Below are 23221 nucleotides of genomic sequence, written 5' to 3' on the forward strand. Positions count from 1 at the left end.
TTTTAGTTTAATTTGGTTTATATTTGGTTTAGTTTAATTTGGTTGTGGAAAGAATTAAAATTTATCTATAATTTGTTGCTCTGTCACACAGCTCAATACTATTGAAGAGCTGTTCCATATGGAGGCTTTTTTCTGATATTTGATGTGTGCCATGTAGAGCTAGATCAAAAATTAATCTGATTCAGATACATTTTTGTAATAGGAATTTTGTCCCATACTTGCATTTAAAAAAAAAAAAAAATTCACAATGCTCTTTGGGAAGCTACAGGGCTTGCTTGATAAGGCATTTCCCAGCCACTTCTTTGTCTTCAAATATGTTTACACTCATTTGTTTACCTTTTCTAAAAACCACCCAAATCAATCGATGCTACATGGTTAACAGTGAAAATGTAAAATAAGCAATATATAAATGGAACTCCATCACCCCAAATGTGTGTAATGTAACAAAAAAAAAAGAGTTATTCAGCTACCATCAGGTCAAACCAAAGGTGATTCTAAAAGGAGAATGTTTATAGAGATTGTAGGAAATTAAAACCCACCCCTCTCCTAGAAAAATGAAATATTTTAGGATATATTAAAAAGGCAGAGTACTCCCCCTAAAAGATAAGTAGAAACTCTCAGAAGCAAAAAACTCTCTCTCTCTCTCTCTCCATCTCCTAGAAAAATGAAATATTTTAGGATATATTAAAAAGGCAGAATACTCCCCCTAAAAGATAAGAGAAATCTCTCTCTCTCTCTCTCTCTCTCTCTCTCTCTCTCTCTCTCTCACACACACACACACACACACACACACACACACACACACACACACACACACACATCTTTGTTAATGGGCCATTAAGGCCTGGGCCAGTCTATTCTATATAACAAAATCTACCTCCTCCAGGCAGAGCCATTTAATTGACCCTCATTGCACCACCCACCAAGTTTCAACCAAACTTAGCACACAGATAACCTACAAAGCTAGCTATGACCTCTGACAGCAACCAATCAGGATACTCTTCCTGTGCCCCTGGAAGTTCAAAGCCAGAGGGGCCATAAAACCAAGGCACTCTCAGCATCGCTTCCTTTTTTTTCTTCAAGGTCTTCAAGGCATGTGATTCCCTTTTTCTCCAGGACCTCAAGCCATGTGGTCCTGTCCACCATTAAACCATCTTTCCAAGCAGCCACCATGTTTCCAGTGTCTTTCTCCCCACTTGGAACTGAACCCGGAAGGACATTTCTTCCAATAATTCCTTGATGCTCCCACAGGGTGAAACACAATTATTATTATGGGTTAGGCCAGTGGTGAAATGCATTTTTTTTACTACCGGTTCGCTGGGCGTGGCTTGGTGGGTGTGGCAGGGGAAGGATACTGCAAAATACCCATTCACTCCCCCACTCCTGGGGGAAGGATACTGCAAAATCTCCATTCCACCCCACTCTGAAGCCAGCCAGAGGTGGTATTTGCCAGTTCTCCGAACTACTCAAAATTTCCACTACCGGTTCTCCAGAACCTGCTGAATTTCACCCCCGGATTAGGCAATTCCTGATACAACCATTCAGGGATTTGAAAGCAATAAGCAGAATTTTGAACTGGACCCAGAAGTTGAGTTGCAGCTAGTGAAGGCAGTGGCAGATTCTTAGCTCTACCTTTCTGGCTGCTGCATTCTAAGTCTTCTTCACAGCAGACCCATCCTTAGAATGCCTTGCAATAGTCAAGATGGATGATGATGATGATGATGATGATGACGACGACGACATGAGTTATCACCAAGGTGTCAAGATTCCTTGTCCATGGCTTTCCCCTGTTAGTCGAGCAGGACACAAGAGTCTAGCAGAAGTCGCAATTCAAGAATGGGTGTTTTGTAAGAGCAAAGCCTACACAGATACAAAGTTTTTGGAATGCCCGAATATTTTTCAGATAAATAGTACGTCCAACTCATTAAGGTTTAATCTGAGATTTCCCCCCCCCCCCTCTTATCCAGTTAACATCCCTATATGAATAAAGACAAAGATGGCAGGGGGACATTTTGGCTTATTTCCCAAAACAACATTAGTATAATTTCCTATTAATTGAACAATTTCTAGGGTAGGCACTCGTCCTTCTTTACAGTCATATTTTTGAAAGGTTGTCAAATTACACAATATCTCAGCACTGGTGCTCCTCCTTCCAGGGGAGCAAATGCAGGCTCTGGGTGGTCCCATTTATATTCTTGGTTATCGATGCAAACTCATGTACCAAGGAGTGTCTCATCTGTCTTAACTATTATATCCATATTTGGGCAGAAATAGATTAATGATGTTCTATACACCGGGAACATGTCAACTGCAAGCTTCTCTACGTAGAATTGGTTTGGAGATGGGTCTGGTGTTTATAACGCTGAACCAATGCTGAACACTTTTATTCATATTTTAAAGGATCTGCTTTCAATGTGAGTTTTCATACAGGTCTCCCTGGCTTTAAAACTCAATTCCTTAAAGCAGCCACCCATTTTTTCAAGCTTGTGCAAAAGCCTTGTAAGAAGTCAGCACCCACCCCTCTTCTAGAAAAATGAGACATTTTAGGAAATATTAAAAGGGCAGAATATTTCCCCTAAAAGGGGAGGCAGAAACTCACCCCCCACCTTTGTCAATGGGCCATTAAGGCCTGGGCCAGTCTATTCTACATAACAAAGATCTGCCTCCTTCAGGCAGAGCCATAATAGGAATCCCAAAGCCGTTTCATTACATCATCACCCAGCAAGAGTCAACCAAGCTTGGGATTCAGGACAGCCTACAGAGTTGCCCCTGCGTGGTCCCACGGGAGTCTGACAACCAATCAGAATAAAGCTCAAATTCAATGCCCAACAGAGAGTATATACAGTAAATCTCTCTCTCTCTCTCTCTCTCTCTCTCTCTCTCTCTCTCTCTCTCTCTCTCTCTCTCCCTCCCTCCCTCCCTCCCTCCCTCCCTCCCTCTCTCTCTCTCTCCCCCATGTGCCTTTTTGCCCAGGACCTCAAAACATGTGATCCTGTTCATCAATAAACCTTCTTTCCAAGCAACTTCCATGAATCCAGTGTCTTTTCCCCCACTTAGAACTGAACCTAGAAGGTTATTTCTTCTAACAGCCTTAAAAGAAAAACTAAACTGTTTAAATTAAAATAGCAGAGAAATCTCTCTTTCTCTCTCTCTCTCTCTCTCTCTCTCTCTCTCTCTCTCACACACACACACACACACACACACACACACACACACACACACACCAGATCAGCAGCACGACGTCCAAATAATTTTCGAAGGGTGCACACTTTCTTCATTCCTCAGTAAATGTTTTTTTTAATCCAAAAAGCTTTCAACATCTTCCTTTGTAGGGAACGCTCTGCTAAGTTTGATTGCCTTTTTTTTTGCACCTGTTCTAGCTGAACAATATCATTTCCCATCTTTAGATTTTGACGTATTCGGAGATCCAAAGGAAGTGGAAAGGGTGGTGGTGGTGGTAGGGGAGAATCTATCCAGGTGAGTTTTGAGAAAGAACTGAATCAAATCAGAAGAGTATCTTTTTTTCTGAAGTGGAGAATTCAGAACACCCAACCCTTTCAACCTATAGTAATTTATGTGAGAAATGAGCATATTCAGCCCCAAATCATCACAGCCTCTCTGGATCATTTATTCATTTCTTTTCCCCTCCAGCTATTCAGTTCTGCCACAAGAGTGGTTTCAGGCTGAAAGCAAAAATTAAAAAAAATATATAACACAGAGTGAAGTGAGGCAGAAAAACTCATAATAGCACAGAAAATCATAATGGGGTCACATGGCCCACGTTTATTGCATTAGGACACCAGGCTGATTTTCAAGAGTAGGAAGTGCACGTTGTCAAGCATTCATCTGAACACAAGAGCAACCTCCTAACAGCAGTAATGTTGGCACTTAGGAAAACACCATCAACGCCGTGCTGACAAGAGGCTTTTCCCAAAGTCTATTAATTATAATGCATTATTAGCTGACCACAATCTGGGAACATTGTCTCAACCTCCAGAAGTAAAGTAATGCCACCATTTAGCTAATACTCATGGTCTGATCACTGAGGCTGCTTTAATGATTAGCAAGTTGGTAAAACCGTAACGCCGAATGGCCGGCTGGCCTGCCTGCCTGCCAGGAATACAGGTAGGATTCCAGGAAAGCAAACAGCAACAATGTGGCATGGTTTTAGTTCCTGGATTTTGCTCTAAACCACTAGCATAGGTAGAACATTGGATAATAGAGTAGGAAGGGGACCTCAGAGGTCTTCTAGTCCAACCCCCTGCTCGAGCAGGAGATCCTATATCATGTTAGAAATATGGTTGTCCAATCTCTTTTGAAAGCCTTCAGTGATGGAGTACCCACAATTTCTGAAGGCACACTTTTCCATTGGTTGATTGTTCTCACGGTCAGAAAATTTCTCCTTATTTGTAGGTTGAATCTCTCCTTGATCAGTTTCCATCCATTGTTTCTTGTCTTGTCTTTTGGTGCTTTGGAAAATAAGTTGCTCCCCTTGGTTCCACCACAAATCCGCGGTAGACTAAAGCGCGCTCGACGAAAGCGCGTACGTGACGTCATCACAGCGCGACGAAAACGGCACGCTGTGAGCGGTAAATTTAAAATTAAAGCGAAAACCTTACCCTAACCCCCCCAAACCTAACCCTAAACCTAACCCTAAGCCTAACCCTTAACCTAATTCTAAACCTAACCCTAAACCTAACCCTTAACCTAACGCTAAACCTAACGCTAACCCTTAACCTAACCCTAACGCTTAACATAACCCTAAACCTAACCCTAACCCTTAACCTAACCCTAACCCTAAACCTAACACTTACCTTTATGTGAATCGGCTTGCTTTAATTTAATTTTAATTTTAATTTAATTTATTTTTAATTTTATTTGTCGCGCTGCTGATGACGTCAGGTACGCGCTTTGATCGGGCGCGCTTTAGTGGACCGCGGTTTTGACGGGTCACGGCTCCCCTCATCTTTGTGGGAACGCCTAAAATATTGGAAGAGTGCTATTATGTGTCAACCCAAGTCCTTCTTTTCATTAGACTAGACATACCCAATTCCCATAACCATTCTTTGTAGGTTTTAGCCACCAGCCCACTAATAATTTTTTTTGCTATTTTCTGCACTCTTTCTAAAGTCTCAATATCTTTTTTTATATCATGGCGACCAAAACTGGATGCAGTAAGTGTTGTTTTATAATACTGCATTTTATACTGCGCTTTATAAAGTAGTGCTAGAACTTCACATGATCTCGATTCTAGCCTTTTATTAATGTAGCCTAGGATTGCACTGCCTTTTTTGTCTGCTGTCACACACTGTTGGCTCATATTTAAGGGATTGTCCACTAGGACTCCAAGATCTTTCTCATAGTTACTGGCATTAACCTAGGTTTCACCTAATCTGTAGCTATACAGTTGTGTTTTTCTTTCTGTAGAACCTTGGCTGAACATGGGTGGTCATAACATGGACTTCTACTTTGCAAAGCATCGGCATTTATAAAAATTGTACACGGTTCCTTGGCCTAGAAATATCAGACATATTTGCAAGGTCTTTCAGAATCCATTGTGTGGGTGTGTACCTTCGAACTTGTTCACTTCCCTTCTACTTCAAGCCAACTAGATTTATTTATTATGCTTTTCATTTATGCAGCTGAAGTGATTTTCCTATTGTATCTCACCACAATGCTGTCATGCTGTCAGGCTGACAATTAACAAATAGCTGAACTTGTCCCCTGCAAAAGTTGTGAAATTTGAAGATTCTTCATAGTTAGATCACCTCTATAACTGCAAGGTCATTCTAGTTTTCCTTACAACAGCGTGGTGTGAAACATTTGCCTGAATTGTTTAATAGTGTTTTAAGGTTGCAGTACTTATCTGGCTAACCAGTTCATCAATTAAAAGCTGTGGGTAAACTAAACAGCTATTAATGGTTATCTTTTTAAAAAAAATTCTGAAATGTTTTTGTTTATCATGTCATCCTCTTAGGATCCAAGACCTCTTTTTTTTTTTTTTTAAAGAATTTATTTTTCTTTTCAAAACAAACACAACATAAAATCTTCCTTCTTTACATACTGTAGAAAGTGTATCAGTTGGTTACAAAAGGCTTTCGTGCATCTCTTCCACAGTCATCAAGCATAATTCATATTAACTCAAGTATTTTAACTCAGATATTTATACATGTTACCCTTATACCTCCATTTTTGTTTGACTATAATTACCTAAATGTCCTTCATCATAAAATATACCAAGATTTAATACATAACCACATACTGGCATTTCATTTAATATTTCTAAAATCCTCCAATAACACTGAATCCTTATGTCCTATTCTAGTTAAACATCCATAATATTTAATAACAAACTTTTCTAATCCTCCTTTCCAAATCACTGTTTGCAATTTTCATCTAGTTTCCTTATATTATACACATACATACATACATACATACATACATACATACATACATACATACATACATATGTTGTCATCATTATCCCTCCTTTATTTGACTATATCCTGTATCATAACATTTCCCCCCTAATAATCACAACTTAACTGTATCTAACTTAGTTCTTTTTTATTAACCTTTGTATATAATCCAAAAGGATTTCTAATCTTCCTTTCATGGGTACCATTCAATATTCATATCCAATTATTACTTATCATAACACTACGCATTGTATACATTATTATCATTATCAATTATTTATTTATATCTATTATCACTAAATTTTACTAAGTTTAACTAGTTTTAAGTTATATTCTTCCATCTATCAACCTGTATCTTTCCAATAACAAAACAATCTTATATCTTCTGCCATTTGTGATACCAACCCTCTAGTCATCTTCTTGTCAGCTTTGTATGAACTTCTCTTAGCAACTACTTGCTTATAAGATCTCTCATATAATCTTGATGCCCGCTTTCTGTTTCCTTATTCAGTTTGTCTTTGATTGTCAGCAGTGTTAGCAATACTTTTGCTAATGGAATTTCTTTCTTTAAGTCCATAGGTTCTTTAATTTTATCTTCTTCTATATCTTGACCTTTGAAATAGATTTCCTCTCCATTTAATTCCTCTTTCTGTATTCCATTTTTCCATTTTCAGGAACAAACCAATTATCATAGATATCAGCAGGTTTAGTTGCTTTATATTCATTTTCCACTCGGTGTTTTGAATTTCAATCATCCCGTTTTGCATTTGATGAACATTTTAAATTTTTCATCATATTTTCTTATTATGTGCTCTCCATTTTTTTCTCTACTATATTTGATAATTTCTGTAGTTCTGAAAATATATTTTGCAAAGTCAAGACCTCTATTTTTTCTTGAGATTGTGTAATTCTGACAAACACAGCTACTCTAGCTTGAAAGATCAACAAAATTAAAGCATAGATTCACAAAGAATGCTGCTCTCACTTCTCTCTGGTTGAAAACATACTTCAAAAGGGACATCTGTGCGCTCTTATCAGTCTGTAGCCAAACAGTAAAACCTTGTGGTGCCAAGTCAAAGCAATCCGTGAAAAAAAGAAAAACATTCCATTTTGAATACACAAAACTCTGATCAACAAAACCTCCCAGCCTCTGGAGTGGAGACACTATTGAAGAGTTTCTTTTTGTATCTTTTTTGTATTTCAAATTAGAAAAATAGGTCCAATCTTTAAATGAATTAGAAAAATACCCACAGCAATAAAAGAGGAAAACTTTAGTCTGTAAATTACAGAGAGTCACAAAGAGAAGGTAGAAGAAGAAAACTTAATTCATTCATTTCAAAAGGTTCACATAGATTCGATCCATGAAAATAACATTTAAAAAGTAAGATAACCACTGTCCAAAACCATTCCAAATTTAATTCCGCCGCTTGATTCTTCTTTTCTTTAATTTAAATTAGTTTTTGAGTTTTTATAGGCAGTCTCTTTTTTTAAACAATAAAAATTCCTCACCAGCTGGAAACACTTTCTCTTTCTGTATCCTTCCGTTTTGGAGCTACCTCGACTTTGTCAGCCTTTGTCAGCATCTTACATTTTTGCCAGGACAGTTTTCAGATTTGTTTTGTCTTTTAATGACCCCATAATCCCTTGCATTGGGGTGGAGTCGGGGCAACTGAATGGAGCTGAGTGTTTACTGGCTGGATGCCTTTCCTGTCGCCAATGCAGAGTTTGCAGCTTATATTTACTTATAGTGCCCAGAGAGAGAAATATCTGCCACTACCAAGGATCGAACTCACAGTCCCCTAGTTTTCAGATTGATTGGGATAATTATTATTAAGACCTGACAAAAGGACAACTGCAGGATCCAACATTCTGGTAGAAAGAAGTTCCCTGAGGATGAGATCCAGCAGGAGTTCGAAAGCTCTGAAGAGTAAACTTCTGGTCCTGGTAACCGGCCCAAATTGGATCCTGCAATTCTTCTTTTGTCAGGTCTTAATAGTTTTATTCCAGTCAATCTGAAACTATCCAGAGATTTATTATTCCGAGCTTTTGGACTTGTGCTAGAGCCCATCCTCTGGGAACGTCTCTTACCAGGAATGTAGTACAACTGTTCTGGTACATTCTGGTAGAGAAAAGCTCCCTGAGGATGGAATCCAGCATGAGTCTGAAAGCTCGGAAGAGTAAACCTCTGGTCCCAATGACTGACCCAGATTGGATCCTGCAACATTATCCTGGAGCAATATATATTTGCCTTCATTCACAAAGAACAACTCAAAGATTGTAGTGATTGTATTTCAGTGGCCCAATAAAAGCACTTGATGAACAGAGGTTAGTCCTGTGTCTTATCTCTAAAGACTCTGTAAAGATTAGAGAGCAAACATAGTTTTGTATGCAAAGGTATGTACAACGATATACTATAAAACCATGTAGTTTTCATGGTAAACAAGACAGGAGCCAGTTACTACTGCTTTCTTCTGGATCAGTTTCTCAGGCCTGCAAGCCATCTTTTATTTCGGACCTCAGGCCTGCTACACTTTCTATTATTCTACTAGGCATTTTCTATTGTGGGAAAATGGGAGAGGGGGATTATACGGAGTTGGATGATAGGTAGCCATAACAAAATTCTTTCTAGAAAGCCAAGGTCATCCTTTGTCTCTGCACCTGGCCGGAACTGGATGGGTGGAAGCTGCCATTGTGGCGGTGGAAGATTGGACCATGTGATGGACTTGTGGGTGTAGGGGCAGGATCTTGAACTTTCAACTGGATGGGAAAACCTGGAAGCTTTCAGATTCGACTTTTCACAGACGTGCCAACATGGCTCTCTTAATAAATTTGGAACTTTGAAGAATCCCTTGCTTCAGACTCTGATTTACTTTTGGATGCTATTTGGAACCCTGACATTAACCCAAATTAACCTCGATCTAGACCCAGGATGACGAACCTATGGCACCTGTGCCACAGGTGGCACGCAGAGCCATTTGTCAGGGCACGTGAGGCGTTGCCCTGTCAGCTGAATTCAGCCTTTTTTAAAGCCATTTTTTGCCCTCCCCAGGCTCCAGAGGCTTTATAGGAAACCTGGGGAGGGCGAAAACAGCCTCTCCCACGCCCCCTGGAGGCCCTCTGGAGGCTTCAGGAGCTTCCCTGAAGACTCCAGAGTGCAAAAAATCAGCCCTATGGACAAACCCGAAGTTCGGGAACAGACTTCTGGTTTGCTTGTAGGGTTGGTTTAAGCCCTCTGGAGCTTTCAGGGACATTCAGGAGGCTTCCCTGAAGGCTCCGGAGGACTAAAAACAGCCCTACGAGCATACTGGAAATCCGGTTTGCTCATAGGGTTGTTTTTAGTCCTCTGGAGCCTTCAGGAAAGCCTCCTGAAGGTCCCTGAAGGCTCCGGAGGGCCTCCGGGGGGGGCTGTTTTTGCCCTCCCCAGGCTCCTATAAAGCCTCTGCAGCCTGGGGAGGGTGAAAAAAGCATGCAAAAAATGGGAGGGAGCGCCTGTCATGCGTGCATGCACACGGGGGGTGGGTTCGAGCGTTGCATTATGGGTGCGGCACGCCCATGCATGACCCCCCCGTGTGCTCCCCGCGCTTATGGCACGCGAACCAAAAACAGTTCACCATTACTGATCTAGATTGTAGTCTATGATTCCCTGATGATCTCCCACTATCAGGTTTGATCCTGCTTACTTTCTCAGACTGGACAAAAAATACTAAATTTTCCAACTTATATATTCATCTAAGATGCTTAACCTGACCACTCAACTAAAAGATTTTGAGGATTTGCACAATAGCCTAAATGAGAGATTAAACAGTGGCCTGGATTCCATCATTTCAGCCACAAACAAACTTATCTAGCATTAGCCTTAACCAAACTTAATATGCTGCATATGCTGTAGCTTTCTCTGATATGGTTAAATATATTGTGTGGATACAATTTCTGAGTTTATATATTTATGAATTTGCTCAGAGAGGTGGAAAATCAAGTCCTGTAAGCTCTAGCAAGCATAACTAAACCATTAGATTTTTATATTTGGAGTGATGAAGTATTAACAGAGTTTGATAAAGTTACAAGATTCTTGTTCGTATTTTCCTCAACCATAAAAATAACTCTGGTGGCCAGGCCCACTCAAAATCCCTCAGCCTAGTCTATTTCAACATTTGGGAAGATTAAAATGGGTTAATAGGAAAAGAGAAATATATCCTCTACCTGGTAAGATATCGATGTAGTAATAAAAACAATAACATTGCATGAAATCACAGGGGGAAACACTGTTTATTTCCAAGCTATCAAAACTGTAGATAATGCATGATTACATAGATAGCACTTCCTTCAAGTTTCTTTTGGATATTTCCTCTGGCAGAATGACTGGTAGGCACTGAATAAGAGAGTTGAAAGGGACCTTGGAGGTCTTCTATCTTGTCCAACTCCCTTGCTCAGGCAGGAAATTTGGTACCCCTTGAGACCAATGGCTGTCCAATCTCTGCTTAAAAACCTCCAGTGTTGGAGCACGCACAACTTCTGGAGGCAAATCATTCCGGTGATTAATAGTTCTGTCAGGAAATTTCTCCTTTGTTCTAGATTGCTTCTCTCCTTGGTTAATTTCCATCCTCTGTTTCTTGTCCTGCCTATCAAGTGCTTTGGATTTTGACTCTTTGGTTATGCTCTATTTGAAACATTTATTGTTCTTTTTAAAAAAAATAATAAACTGCCAGGGTTACCTTTGGGTTGCCATTGCCCAGAAATGGAAAAACAAATTAACTCCAAGCGAAGATGAAATAATAAGAAAGGTTATGGATTGTGCTGAAATGGACAAACTAACTAAAGAAATCCAAGGAAAATAAGAATCAGAATTCTACCAGATATGGGATAAATGGTATAGATGGACGGAGGAAAGAAACAAGAATCAATGAAGGAATATAACAAAACTCAAAAAAATAATAGTTATGAGTAAAATAAGAGGGGTTAAGAATGGTTAAATCCAAATGAAATACAATAGAAGGGGAAATAATATAAGGCGAGCAGTATCGATTGATAATTGTTATTAGAAAGAACAGGAAGCTCCTGTTCGTATTGTATTGTGTAAATGTGGTGTGCGCCTAAGTTTTGTGTGTGTGTATTTTACATGTTTGTTAATAAAAAAGAAATAAACTGCCAGGGTAAGACAGTCTACTCTGTAGCAATATTTACTAAAGGTTCCCCTCGCACCTGCTTGCTAGTCGTTCCTGACTTTATGGGGCGGTGCTCATCTCCGTTTCAAAGCCAAAGAGCCAGCTCTGTCCGAAGATGTCTCTGGGGTCATGTGGCTGGCATGCCGAAGGCGCAAGGAATGCTGTTACCTTCCCACCAAAGGTGGTTCTTATTTTTCTACTTGCATTTTTACATGCTTTTGAACTGCTAGGTTGGCAGAAGCTGGGACAAGTAACGGGAGCTCACTCCATTACCCGGCACTAGGGATTCGAACCGCTGAACTGCCGACCTTTCTGATCAACAAGCTCAGCATCTTAGCCACTGAGCCACCACATCCCAATATTTACTAGGTTGGTGTTAATTGTTGGTAGGCACTGTATTTTCCACAGGGAGATATCATAAGATAAGTCAAGCTTCTTCTTCTTTTTCTTCTTTTTGTATGTGACAACATTGGCTTAAAGATAACACTGAGCAATGTTTGTTTAATCTGTTCAGTTTCAAAATTAGTGCATGCTCTGAATTAGAGTCCAGACACAGGAATCGGACATACCCAGGTCCTCTTTCTTTCCAAACATTTTGCTGGCCTGGAGGTGGGGAGGGGGTGGGTGGGAATAAAATAGAAACCTTCTTGCCTTTCAAATAGAGAAAAGAACTCTAGTCCTTTGAAAATATCGATTGAAAGATTGGGATTCATGGCAATGACAATGCACGAAGATTTAAATCTTCGTGGCAGGCTCTCAAACATGCATAACACTGTGGAGATTTGCACTCATCTAGGTCATAATAAGGATCACCAACATGATCGCCAACATGATCGCCAACGTCCAATGATGGATATTATGACACAAGAAGAAAAAGGAGGTCATAATTGTCTCAGAGGTGTTTTTTTCAAATCCGGTCTTAGCACTTTCCCTGAGAGTTCTTGAGGCCATTTGGGTGTTTACTAGCTCTGCCCACAGCTCACCTATATCAGAATGCAAATGGGGGGCTTGGCGGGGGGGAGAGACTCTTCTTGGAACTGCTGAAAGGACTGCAGGATGACTGAAAAGAAAGTGTTTCACACTTACGACCCTTGCAGCATCCCCTTGGTTACGTGATCAAAATTCAAACCCTTGGCAACTGACTCATAATTATGATAGCCACAGTGTCCTCGGGTCACGCAATCACCTTTTGTGTGACCTGACAAGCAAAGTCAGTCGGGAAGCCGACTTTCACTAAACTCCCATGCTACAAACAACTGCAGTGATTCGCTTAACAACTGTGGCAAGAAAAGTCACAAAATGGGGCAAAGCTCACTGAACAAATGTCTCACTCAGCAACGTAAATTTTGGGCAGTCGTAAGTTGCAGTCGTAAGTTGAGGACTACCTGTATTTCCTGAAAGCAACATTGGACCCCCGAGGATGCCAAGGAGGAATGCTAAGGAGGAAGAAGGACTTGTGTCAGCAGAAACAGGCAGAAGATTCTAATTAAGAAAAAAATGTTGCATGAAATGAAATGTGCAAAGCAATGTTGGTGCACGGCAGATCCACAATGCCCTGATTTTTTTCATAGAATTTTGCAAAAGATCCAGGCTGGGTACCCTTTCCAAATTTAAGAGAACTGCAGCAGCAGCAACAACAAAATGGTCCTTTCTGGCTTCTGGTTTGGGCGGGGCCTGAGGGGGTTGTTGTTTTTAACAGCTCCGGATCCTTGGCTGCATTAAGCTGTCTAAACAGTATCCATCAACTGTTTGACAGCTAGCCTAGCAAAGAGGAGTTAAAGCTCAATGAAAGATGATACTAACTTTTTTTAAAGTTTATCTTAGAATATCTTTGTTAAAGATTTATACCCTGTATTGGTTCTGGGAAGCCAGGGGGGGGGAGTTGGGGTGGGTGGGTGGGGGAGGGGAGGGGGATGAAGGTAATATTTGTAAAAGTTTTTTTTCCAAAATTTTCAATAAAAAACAAAAGACAAAATGGTCCTTTCCATCTACTTCCATCTGTTTTCTTTCTTTTTTTTAAGGACAAAATGGTTAAGGGGGAAAGTATGAAATAATCACAAAATGCTTTTTAATAAGGAGCCTTCCAGCTGGAAGTACCCAACGCTACCAACAGAGGAGGTGAAGACTGATGAGCGATCTGCTAATCTCCAAAGTATATTTGATTTTTTAAAAAAAGGAGGAATACAACTGCTGCAAATACATCGTCTGATTTTGCAAGCTTCCTATTTTGACCCAGTTGCTTCCTTCCTTCGTTCGATATTTGCCTCCCAAACTACTATCACTCTGGCAGCAATTGGACCTCAAGATGTGTCAGAGGCAGAATATGATGACCTGCTGGCATTTCACTTTTCAAAGACCAGAGCAACATCACGTCAACCGAAAAGAAAAATAAATGTTTGCTTAAATTTTTCTTTAAATTTCCAGTGTTTCCCCGAAAATAAGACCTAGTCTTATTTCCAGGTCTTATTTTCTTTTGACTATCGAAAAAATAGCTAGGGATACTTTTCGGGGGGGGCTAATTACTGACTCACCTCGCAGCGATGGCACCAACAGCTCTGCCCAGCATGAGCACGCTGCAGGCCCACTTCTGTAGCTGCTTGCCATCACTCACATGCATCGCCCCAACCTCTGTTTTGCCTTCAGAGGCTTCCAGAAAGCCCTCTGCAGCTGAGAAACGGGCTCCGGATTGATGCATGCGGTGCCCCCAGTGTCTGTTTTGCTTTCGGAGGCCTTCCAGGAAGTTCTCTGTAGCTGATAAAACTTACTGACTGCAGAGGGCTTTCTGGAAACCTCTGACGGTGAAACAGAGGCCAGGGGTGATGCGTGCATCAATCTAGAACTCATTTCTTGGCTGCAAAGGACTTTCCGGAAGCCTCTGACAGTGAAACAGAGACCGAGGGCAACATACTCAAGAGGCGGTAAGCAGCCACAGAAGAATTGGGCCTGCAAGGTGAAGCAGATATTGGGGTCTGCGAGGCCTAGTAAGTAGGGCACTTCTATCCCCAATCTCCATCCTAGCTTAATTTTTACCTGTGTGCCTCACTCCACCCTCTGCACCAATGTTCCCTCTAAGCTACGAACCTGCGCGGCTGCGCAGGTAACAAGAAAACACTGCGCACAGGTTTCAAACTGCAATGCAGGTTTTTTTATGTCTTTAAATGTGACTAAAAAAATCCCCCCTCCCTTCCTTCTCTCTCTGCACCGAACTCTCTCCTCCATCTGGTGATTGGTGAAATCAAGGAAGACTTTGTCCGGAGACCAACCCTTCTCCCGCAGAAGGGAGAATTCCCATTCGTCGGTTCCTGGGAAAATGGGATTCGCTGGTTGTAGCCTGCATTTCTCTGCACATCCGGGGTTTCTCAGGCATTGCATCCTCTGAAGCCCCGAATTGGGCTCAGCAGTTTTTCTGTGATCCCTTCGCTTTGGGGAGAGAGGGAAGCAGCATGGAGTTGGACTGCCTGAGCCAAAGGGCTCCACGGGATCTTGAGATTTGATTTTTGAGCAGTACCAATCCATTCCACTCTTTCCTTTCCCTTTCTGTCCTTCTTCTATCTTCCTTTCCTTTTCTTTTCCTTTCCTTTCTCTTTTCCTTTCCTTCTTTTCTATTTCCTTTCCTTTTTCCTTTCCTTTCCTTTTCCTTTCCTTTCTCTTTTCCCTTCCTTTCTTCTTTCCCATTTCCTTTCATTTAACCACTGCGCCCAAGGTGGCGCAGTGGTTAAATGCAGCACTGCAGGCTACTGCTAGATCAGCAGGTCAGCGGTTCAAATCTCACCGGCTCAGGGTTGACTCAGCCTTCCATCCTTCCGAGGTGGGTAAAATGAGGACCCAGATTGTTGGGGGCAATATGCTGACTCTCTGTAAACCGCTTAGAGAGGCCTGAAAGGCCTATGAAGCGGTATATAAGTCTACTGCTATTACTGCTACTGCTATTGCTTTCCTTTTTCCTTTCATTCTTTTCTATTTCCTTTCCTTTTTCCTTTCCTTTTCTTCTTTTCCATTTCCTTTCCTCCCTCTCCCTTCCCTTCCTTCCTGAGGGTCTGAGGGAGAGGGAGGGGATCCTTTTCCTCCTTGCCCCCTCCCAACATCTGCTCTGATGGCAATTATGGCTAAAAAAATTTCAGGTGCTCAGGCATGAAAATGTCGCTCGAACACTATACTTTTCCGCACACACTGAAAAAAAATTAGAGGGAACATTGCTCTGCACCCCAGAATAATTAGGGCTTATTTTAGGGGTAGGGCTTATATGGGGCAGACATGTAAAAATCAAGCTAGGACTTACTTTTGGGGGTAGGTCATATTTTCAGGGGAACATGGTAATTGGGGAAGCAAATCAATATTTATGCAGTGGATTTGGCTGACTGACAAAACACCTTCTTCTTGGAATTTATATCTAGGCATACATCCATGTATCCTTTTTGAGCATCAACAGCTTCTGTTCTGTGCCTTTTTTTTTTCTTTGCCCAAGCACCGCTCTTGTATCCCACAGAATACAGATAGTCCTCGACTTACAAGAATTCATTTATTGGCTTATGGCCGTTTTTCACACTTCTGACCATGGCAGCATCCCCATAGTTATGTGATCTGGTGCTTGGCAACTGGTTCATATTTATGGCAGTTGCAGTGTCCTGGGCTGTGTGTGTGTGTGTCAGGTGATTCCCTTTTGCGACCATCTGCCAAGCAAAATCAACGGAGAAGTCAGATTCGCTTTACAGCTGTGTTACTAACTTAATGAGGGCAGTGATTCAACTGAACCACCGTGGCAAGAAAGGTCATAAAATGGGTTAAGACTCACTTAACAACCATCTTGCTTAGCAGTGGAAATTTGGGGCTCAGTTTTGGTTGTAAGTCGAGGAATACTTGTACAATGGATCGCCGGGTATATAGGTTCCCCATTGAATCGATAGTCCTCCCCTGGAGTTTCTTCCTTAGCCTCTTTCGCATAAGGCTTGTGAGACTCCACAACGCAACATGTTCCTGAGGGAACCGAGAAATGAAGAGACTGCTCTGCAAAAAAAACATCCACTAGTAGCCAGAGAATAGATTTAACCTTCCACACATTTATATTTCTTTAAACCTGTTTCTCCAGAGTTTCTACTGGGTTAACTCCATGCCTTCCTGTTGCAACGATGCTTCTAAGCCTCTTCGGCGGCTCCCAAATGCTCCATTTCAGTAGGTCCCCCGGCATCTTTCTTGCCTCGGCGGCGGAATTCTTCTGCAATCTCTTCAAAGGACTTGTTTTTGGTTTCTGGCACTTTCAAGTAAACAAATAAGACGAAAAGGATGAGGAGGGCCGCAAAGACCAGAAAGACGTAGGCGCCCAATAGTTTCTGTGAGAGGCGAGAAACAAAGAGAGAAGGCGTTTAGACCATCACTGATTTCAGGAAGCAATAAACTAAGGAAAATTTGTATGAAATGTTTTATAGACGGCACTTCGCACTGACAAGACTGGCAATAATGCTTAAAGATAGATCGGCTAACTGTTGGAAGTGTAAGCAAGCATCTGGTTCATATTATCATATGTGGTGGACATGCTCTAAAGCAGGAAAATATTGGATGAAAACACATACATGGCTGGAGAAAATGACAAAACAACATACAGATTTGAAACCAGAGATATTTTTGTTGGGCATTCTACCTGAAACATACAATAAAAAGGCCACATACTTGATCTTGCATATCTTAACTGCAACTAGAATTGTATTTGCACAACAATGGAAAGATGATGAAATCCCGTCTGGGGGGAATGTGATCAAGAAAATCTTAAGACTGTGCAGAAATGGATAGATTAACACTTGCTACTCTGTTTCCCTGAAAATAAGACCTCCCCGGATGATAAGCCCAATCTGGTTTTTGAGCGCCTGTGCTAAAATAAACCGTCCTCTGAAAATATGCCCTCTGCGAAAATATTGCAATACAGCAGCAGCCATGAGGTGACCACGCTCACTGCCTCCTGCACCTCAAAAATAATAAGACCTCCCCAAAAATAAAGCCAAGTGTTATTTCGGAGGTCAAAAGAAAATAAGGCCCTGTCTTATTTTCGGGGAAACATGGTATTAAGGATAAAAAATAAACAGAATAGTTTTTGATATGGAACATATTTTACCAATGGCAAAATAATACAAGTTGGAAAGAGAAGACTTGTTAAAGAAGATGATGTTAAATGTTAACTATTAATATTACAATATTATCATATTATTAATAAGATGGCGAGGAATTATAACAACAAAAATGTATAATATGATTGCTTAAGCACAATTGCACCCAGAACATACACTGTTCAATGTAAGTTGGATGTTACATAAATAAAATATACTCGAGTATAGGCTGACCCGAATATAAGCTGAGGCACCTAATTTTACCACAAAAAACTGGAAAAGTTATTGACTCGAGTATAAGCCTAGGGTGGGAAATGCAGCAGCTACCGGTAAATTTCAAAAATAAAAATAGATACCAATAATGTTTTTCAAAGCCATTGTAAAAATTTGCTCTGGATAACAAATTATTATCACACAATACCGGTGTATTCAATGAAATACTTCACTCACCTCATGATGCTGATGTCCCACTGTGATGATGATGTCCCGTGCAGCCGCGGGAGCGATGTCCCGCCTCCTATGACACACGGCACAGTGATTCCTATCATTGGATCACTGTACCAGAGGAGGTGGGACATCGCTATGTGGCTGCTTGCCATAACAAGGAGGAGGTGGGACATCGTTGCAGAGCGGCAGGAGGGGGAGGAAGGGGAATCGTAAGACAGCCCTGCATTACATTAGAACGTGAGGAGGGGGGATGGTGCGGTGCGCGCTGCGCGGCAAACTGACACAGAGGGAGGGGAAACTCACAGGGGCACCGGGCCATTCACGAGCGTCACCCAGCGGCATGGCCCCGCCCCTTTTTCTCCTCCATTTCGGGCAAATTTTTCACTGACTTGAGTATAAGCCGAGGCGGCTTTTTTCAGCCCAAAAAGTGGGCTGAAAAACTCGGCTTATACTTGAGTATATACGGTAAATGAAACTTGGGGCAAAAAAGCAATAATCTCGGGTTTGTATGGAAATAGCCTTGTTTTGCATACATTCCCATTGCGTCATGCGCATCTCTTTGCATAGTTTCATTCTTGTATTGTTAACAGCTTTGGAAGCGCCACCGCATCGATTCCAGCTTTGCTTGAGCATTGTCCATCAGTGGTGCAGCTTTGTGATTCTCCCAAAGGTGCTTTTTTCAAAAGGCAACTGGACTTTGTTTTTCCTGGAAGATGTTTCGCTTCTCATCCAAGAAGCTTCTTCAGTTCTGACTGAATGGTGGAGGAATCAGAACTGAAGAAGCTTCTTGGATGAGAAGCAAAACATCTTCAAGGGGGGAAAAAGTCCAGTTGCCTTTTGAAAAAGCAGCTTTGCGGCAGCCATGACCTGGATTACTGAATATCTCTTTAGACATATAGTCTGTGATAGAAATCTGGCAGCAGTTCTCCCAGAAGAGAATTGTTTCCATCCTATGCTACCCGGAATCATTTTATCTGGATATATCAGGATTAGGACATGATTTCCTGCATATTATTAACTGGGATATGCCCCTTATCCTTTTCCCATCCAACTGATACCTTCCATGATATAAAGGAGCTGTAGCTTCCTCCTAGGACAGGGTCGTCAACCTTAAACACTCAAAGAGCCACAAAGGTCCTAACTGGAAGCCCCCCCATTCAATTCTGGAGCCAACCGGAAGTCCGGTTCCCCCACCATAGAGTCTCCTCCTAGCACGGCATCCTTCTTCCTCTACCTGTCCTTTCTCTTTTCCTTTCCTTCTTTTCAATTGTGAAGCTGACCGGAAAACCCACCCTTTGCCATAGAGTCTCCCCCTGGCGCGTTGTGCTTCCCCTCCAAAAAACCGGAAGCTTCTCTCAAAATTGAAGTGCCGACTGGTGACAGGGAGCCACAGCAGAGGGATGAAAGAGCCACATGCAGCTCTAGAGCCGCAGGTTACTGCCCCTCATCCTAGGTCACATATATGCCTTCAAAGTAGAAAGTTGCAGTAGTGGGTAATGTGAAAAACCTGCATCCATATAGTCAGTATTGATCTGGATCAAGCCATTCAGTCTTAATATCTTTTACATGATTTAAATCCTAGGACTGTTGACCACTTCAGATCTGAAAGTGAAAAGCTACTTGGGAGCAGGTAGTGGCTTGAACATAGCAGGTCACTAAAAATACTGAAAACATCCGTGTCTTTTCCCAGTCTTGTGAACTGGGAAAAGTTCCCAAGACTGTGAACTCTGAGGAATTGCAGGGAGGTCTTATATTATACCTCTGCTTTCAGGTATAATATAATACCTCCTTGCTTTGGTGTTAGTTGCAGGGAGGTATTATATTTCTGCCACTATGTACAGGTAGCCTCGGCTTATGACCATAATTGAGCCCGAGTGTTCTGTTGCTAAGTGAAGCATTTGTTGTGAATTATGCCCCATTTCATGAGCTTTCTTGACACCGTTGTTAATTGAATCACTGCAGTTGTTCAGTTAGTAACACATTGTGAATTGAATCTGGCTTCCCCATTGACTTTGCTTGTAAGAGGGTCGCAAAAGATGATCACATCACCCTGGGGACACTTCAATGGTCATAAATGAGTCAGTTGCCAAGCCTCTGGATTCTGATCACAGGATTATGGGGCTGGTGTAAATTAGGGGTGTCAAACTCACATGTTGTCATCACATGACATATCGTAACTTTTCCCCCCTTCGCTAAACATACCAGGGGTATGTGTGGCCAGTGCATGATGTAACTGTCCCACAGGCAGCAAGTTTGACACCCCTGCAGTCACTTTTTTTAGTGCTGCTGTAACTATGAATGGTAGCTAAATGAACTGTTGTAAGTTGAGGACTACCTGTAACACAAATCTTACAGTATACTATTCCTGGCCCCAAATCCACTATTGTTGGTCTCTCTTCATCATTAACAGATGAAGCTGAAGATATCTCTTAATGTTAGTCATGATACTCTACCAATAAGTATGGAATCCACTCCTACCTTGATGTTACAGTAAAGTCTAAAAACATAATATTCTGTTGATCATTTTATCTACACGCTAGATATAAAACGATCAAAAGAAGATGGTCTTTAAGCGGAAAATCCTGGATAAATGCTTCAGCAGTGTAGTTTCAGCGTTATAGAACAAATATTCCTTACAGCCAGGTATGGGAAGAACATTCCAATGCAGAAATTGGTGAACCAGTTGGAAAATCCGGCAATCGCAATAGCTGCTGGGCGAGGACCTTGGCTGAATAACTCTGCAACAATGAACCAGGGAATCGGTCCTGGTCCAATTTCAAAAAAAGACACAAAGAGGAAGACGGAAACCAGGCTGACGTAGCTCATCCATGTAATCTTGGGCTGAAAACAAAAGCAGAAGGAACTGTATTAAAATCACCATCAGCTTTCAGACACAGCTAATGGAAAAACTTGGATGGCCCTTGTGTTTCTGTGTGGCTATGCGCAAACCTTATGTACATGGTCAAATATCACGGTTCCATTAATTAATTATTCTTTTGGCTAGTGTGCATTGGGTTTTATGTCTGCAGACCAGGTTTATATCCTCTGTAGATAATTCAAAAGTTACAATGCAATACAATAGCAGAGTTGGAAGGGACCTTGGAGGTCTTCTAGTCCAACCCCCTACCTAGGCAGGAAACCCTATACCATTTCAGACAAATGGCTAGTTGAAGAGTTGAACTAGTACCATGATTCCATGCCAAAGGCTAGATGGCATGACATAACAGTCATTTTTTTTAATTTTATTCAATGAAAGACAGCAGGTATGTTAAGTTTACTTGAAAGGGTGAAGACCCTGAAGCTTTCCAGATGTTGCTGAAAGCTCCAGCCATCTCAGGTGCCATCCACAATGATGAAAGACGCCGGGGCTTAAGTTCAACCACTTTTGTAGAAGATCTCAAAAGATAATAGCATTTAGCTGACCTTATCTGGACTTGAATGATACCAAATACCAGCATGGTTGGTGTTTGGATTGGCAACCACTGGGAATCCCAGGGTTATATTTAGAGAGCAAATTACGGTATAATCTGGAATACGGCAGTTTGCAAACAGCTCCATTTACTTTCCAAAAAAGCTTCATGTTTGCATTCATGTTGTGTCACAATGTATGTACCAGCGTTTCTCAACCTTGGCAATTTTAGGATGTGTGGACTTTTACTCCCAGAATACTGGGAATGCTGGGAGTTGAAGTCCACCCTTCTTAAAGTTGCAAAGTTGAGAAACACTGCTATACACCATCTGTCTTCTTTTAAGATCACAGAAGAGAGAAATACAAATATTACTTTCCCCCTTGTTGATAGTGAGTGTGGCACATTTGTCCAGTCCAAACTCCATTGCAATACCTCCAGCTGTACTTTTGGACAATATTGAGCAGCAATTCTATTTCAGATGGTGTTTTTCTAAAGAGCTTTTCCATATATACATATTTTGGTTTCCAACTTAAGAAGCACATTCGGCTCCTTTTGCCATCAGCACATGCAACTAGACGCTGAGATTTGTACTCTTCTCTGCTCTCCTCTTTCTCGTTTCCTCTTGATCTGGAGAAGGGATTCATGCCAGGGGTGGTATACACTTACTTTCCCTACCGGTTTGCAAATGTGAGCGCGCATGCGCTTTTGGCAAAAAAAAGGGCCTAAATGGGATGCCATAGAGCTGGGCATGTGTGGGTGGAGCTCCCGCGATTTCCGCTACCAGTTCGGGCAATCCGGTCTGAACTGGTAGAATACCACCTCTGATTCATGCTCCACTTAATTACTCCAGTGCATCATCAGTCACAGTGGTACCTGCATTGGTAGCTGAGAAACCCCAACATCCGCCGGCCAGTGTCGACTGGCGACTACCCGGAGGAGAGCCTTCTCTGTGGCTGCTCCAACCCTCTGGAACGAGCTCCCCGTGGAGATTCGCACCCTCACCACCCTCCAGGCCTTCCGCATAGCCCTTAAAACCTGGCTGTTCCGACAGGCCTGGGGCTAAAGAACCGTGCCCCTATCTCGAATGGTATGATTGTTGCGCTTTTAAATTATGTATTGTTTTGTGTTGTTGTCAAATTGTCTGTATCCCTCTTCCCTTGTTTGAGTTGTGAGCTGCCCTGAGTCCCCTTGGGGAAAAGGGCGGCATACAAATGAAATAAACAACAAACAACAAGATGGAGGATCCTAATGGCGCAGAACAAATGAGGGAAACCACTGATGTTTATGTCTCTACTGTTATATACATAAAACATTTACTGCTGGAACAACAAAATCCCTGTTCGGGTTGTCCATTCTAATTACCTGAACTAATGTTTCTAGTGTGTCTGCAAAGTTTTATCCCTTTCGATATGGATAACGGTCACCACATTACAAAAAGGATGTTGAGACTTTGGAAAAAGGGCGAAGAAGAGCAACTAAGATGATTGGAGGCCTGGAGACAAAAACATGCGAAGAATGGTTGCAGGATTTGGCTTTGGCTATTCTATAAAAAAAGAGGACCTAAGGGTGGCATGATGGCACTCATCTAGCATTTGGGAGGCTGCCACGGGAAGAAGGGGGTCAATTTACTTTCCGAGGTACCAGAAGGCAGGACAGGAGGGTGTGGATGGAAAGGGATCAAGGCGAGA

The 23221-nt window shown here is 41.7% G+C and overlaps 1 protein-coding gene across 1 annotated transcript in view; it reads right to left on the reverse strand.

Moving 5' to 3' along the window:
• Positions 1-16618: 16618 nt before the first annotated feature.
• The window catches only part of SLC2A2 (solute carrier family 2 member 2), a 38178-nt gene continuing 31575 nt past the window's right edge, over positions 16619-23221 (reverse strand). Inside the window, exons 10-11 of the mRNA XM_032225157.1 lie at positions 20761-20964; positions 16619-16908 (exon numbers count right to left, since the gene is read on the reverse strand). Coding sequence (XP_032081048.1) covers positions 16714-16908; positions 20761-20964 — 399 coding nt within the window. The 3' untranslated portion in view covers positions 16619-16713. The remainder of the gene's footprint in view (positions 16909-20760; positions 20965-23221) is intronic.

Source organism: Thamnophis elegans, chromosome 10 (genome assembly GCF_009769535.1).
Source record: "Thamnophis elegans isolate rThaEle1 chromosome 10, rThaEle1.pri, whole genome shotgun sequence".
Taxonomy (NCBI): domain Eukaryota; kingdom Metazoa; phylum Chordata; class Lepidosauria; order Squamata; family Colubridae; genus Thamnophis; species Thamnophis elegans.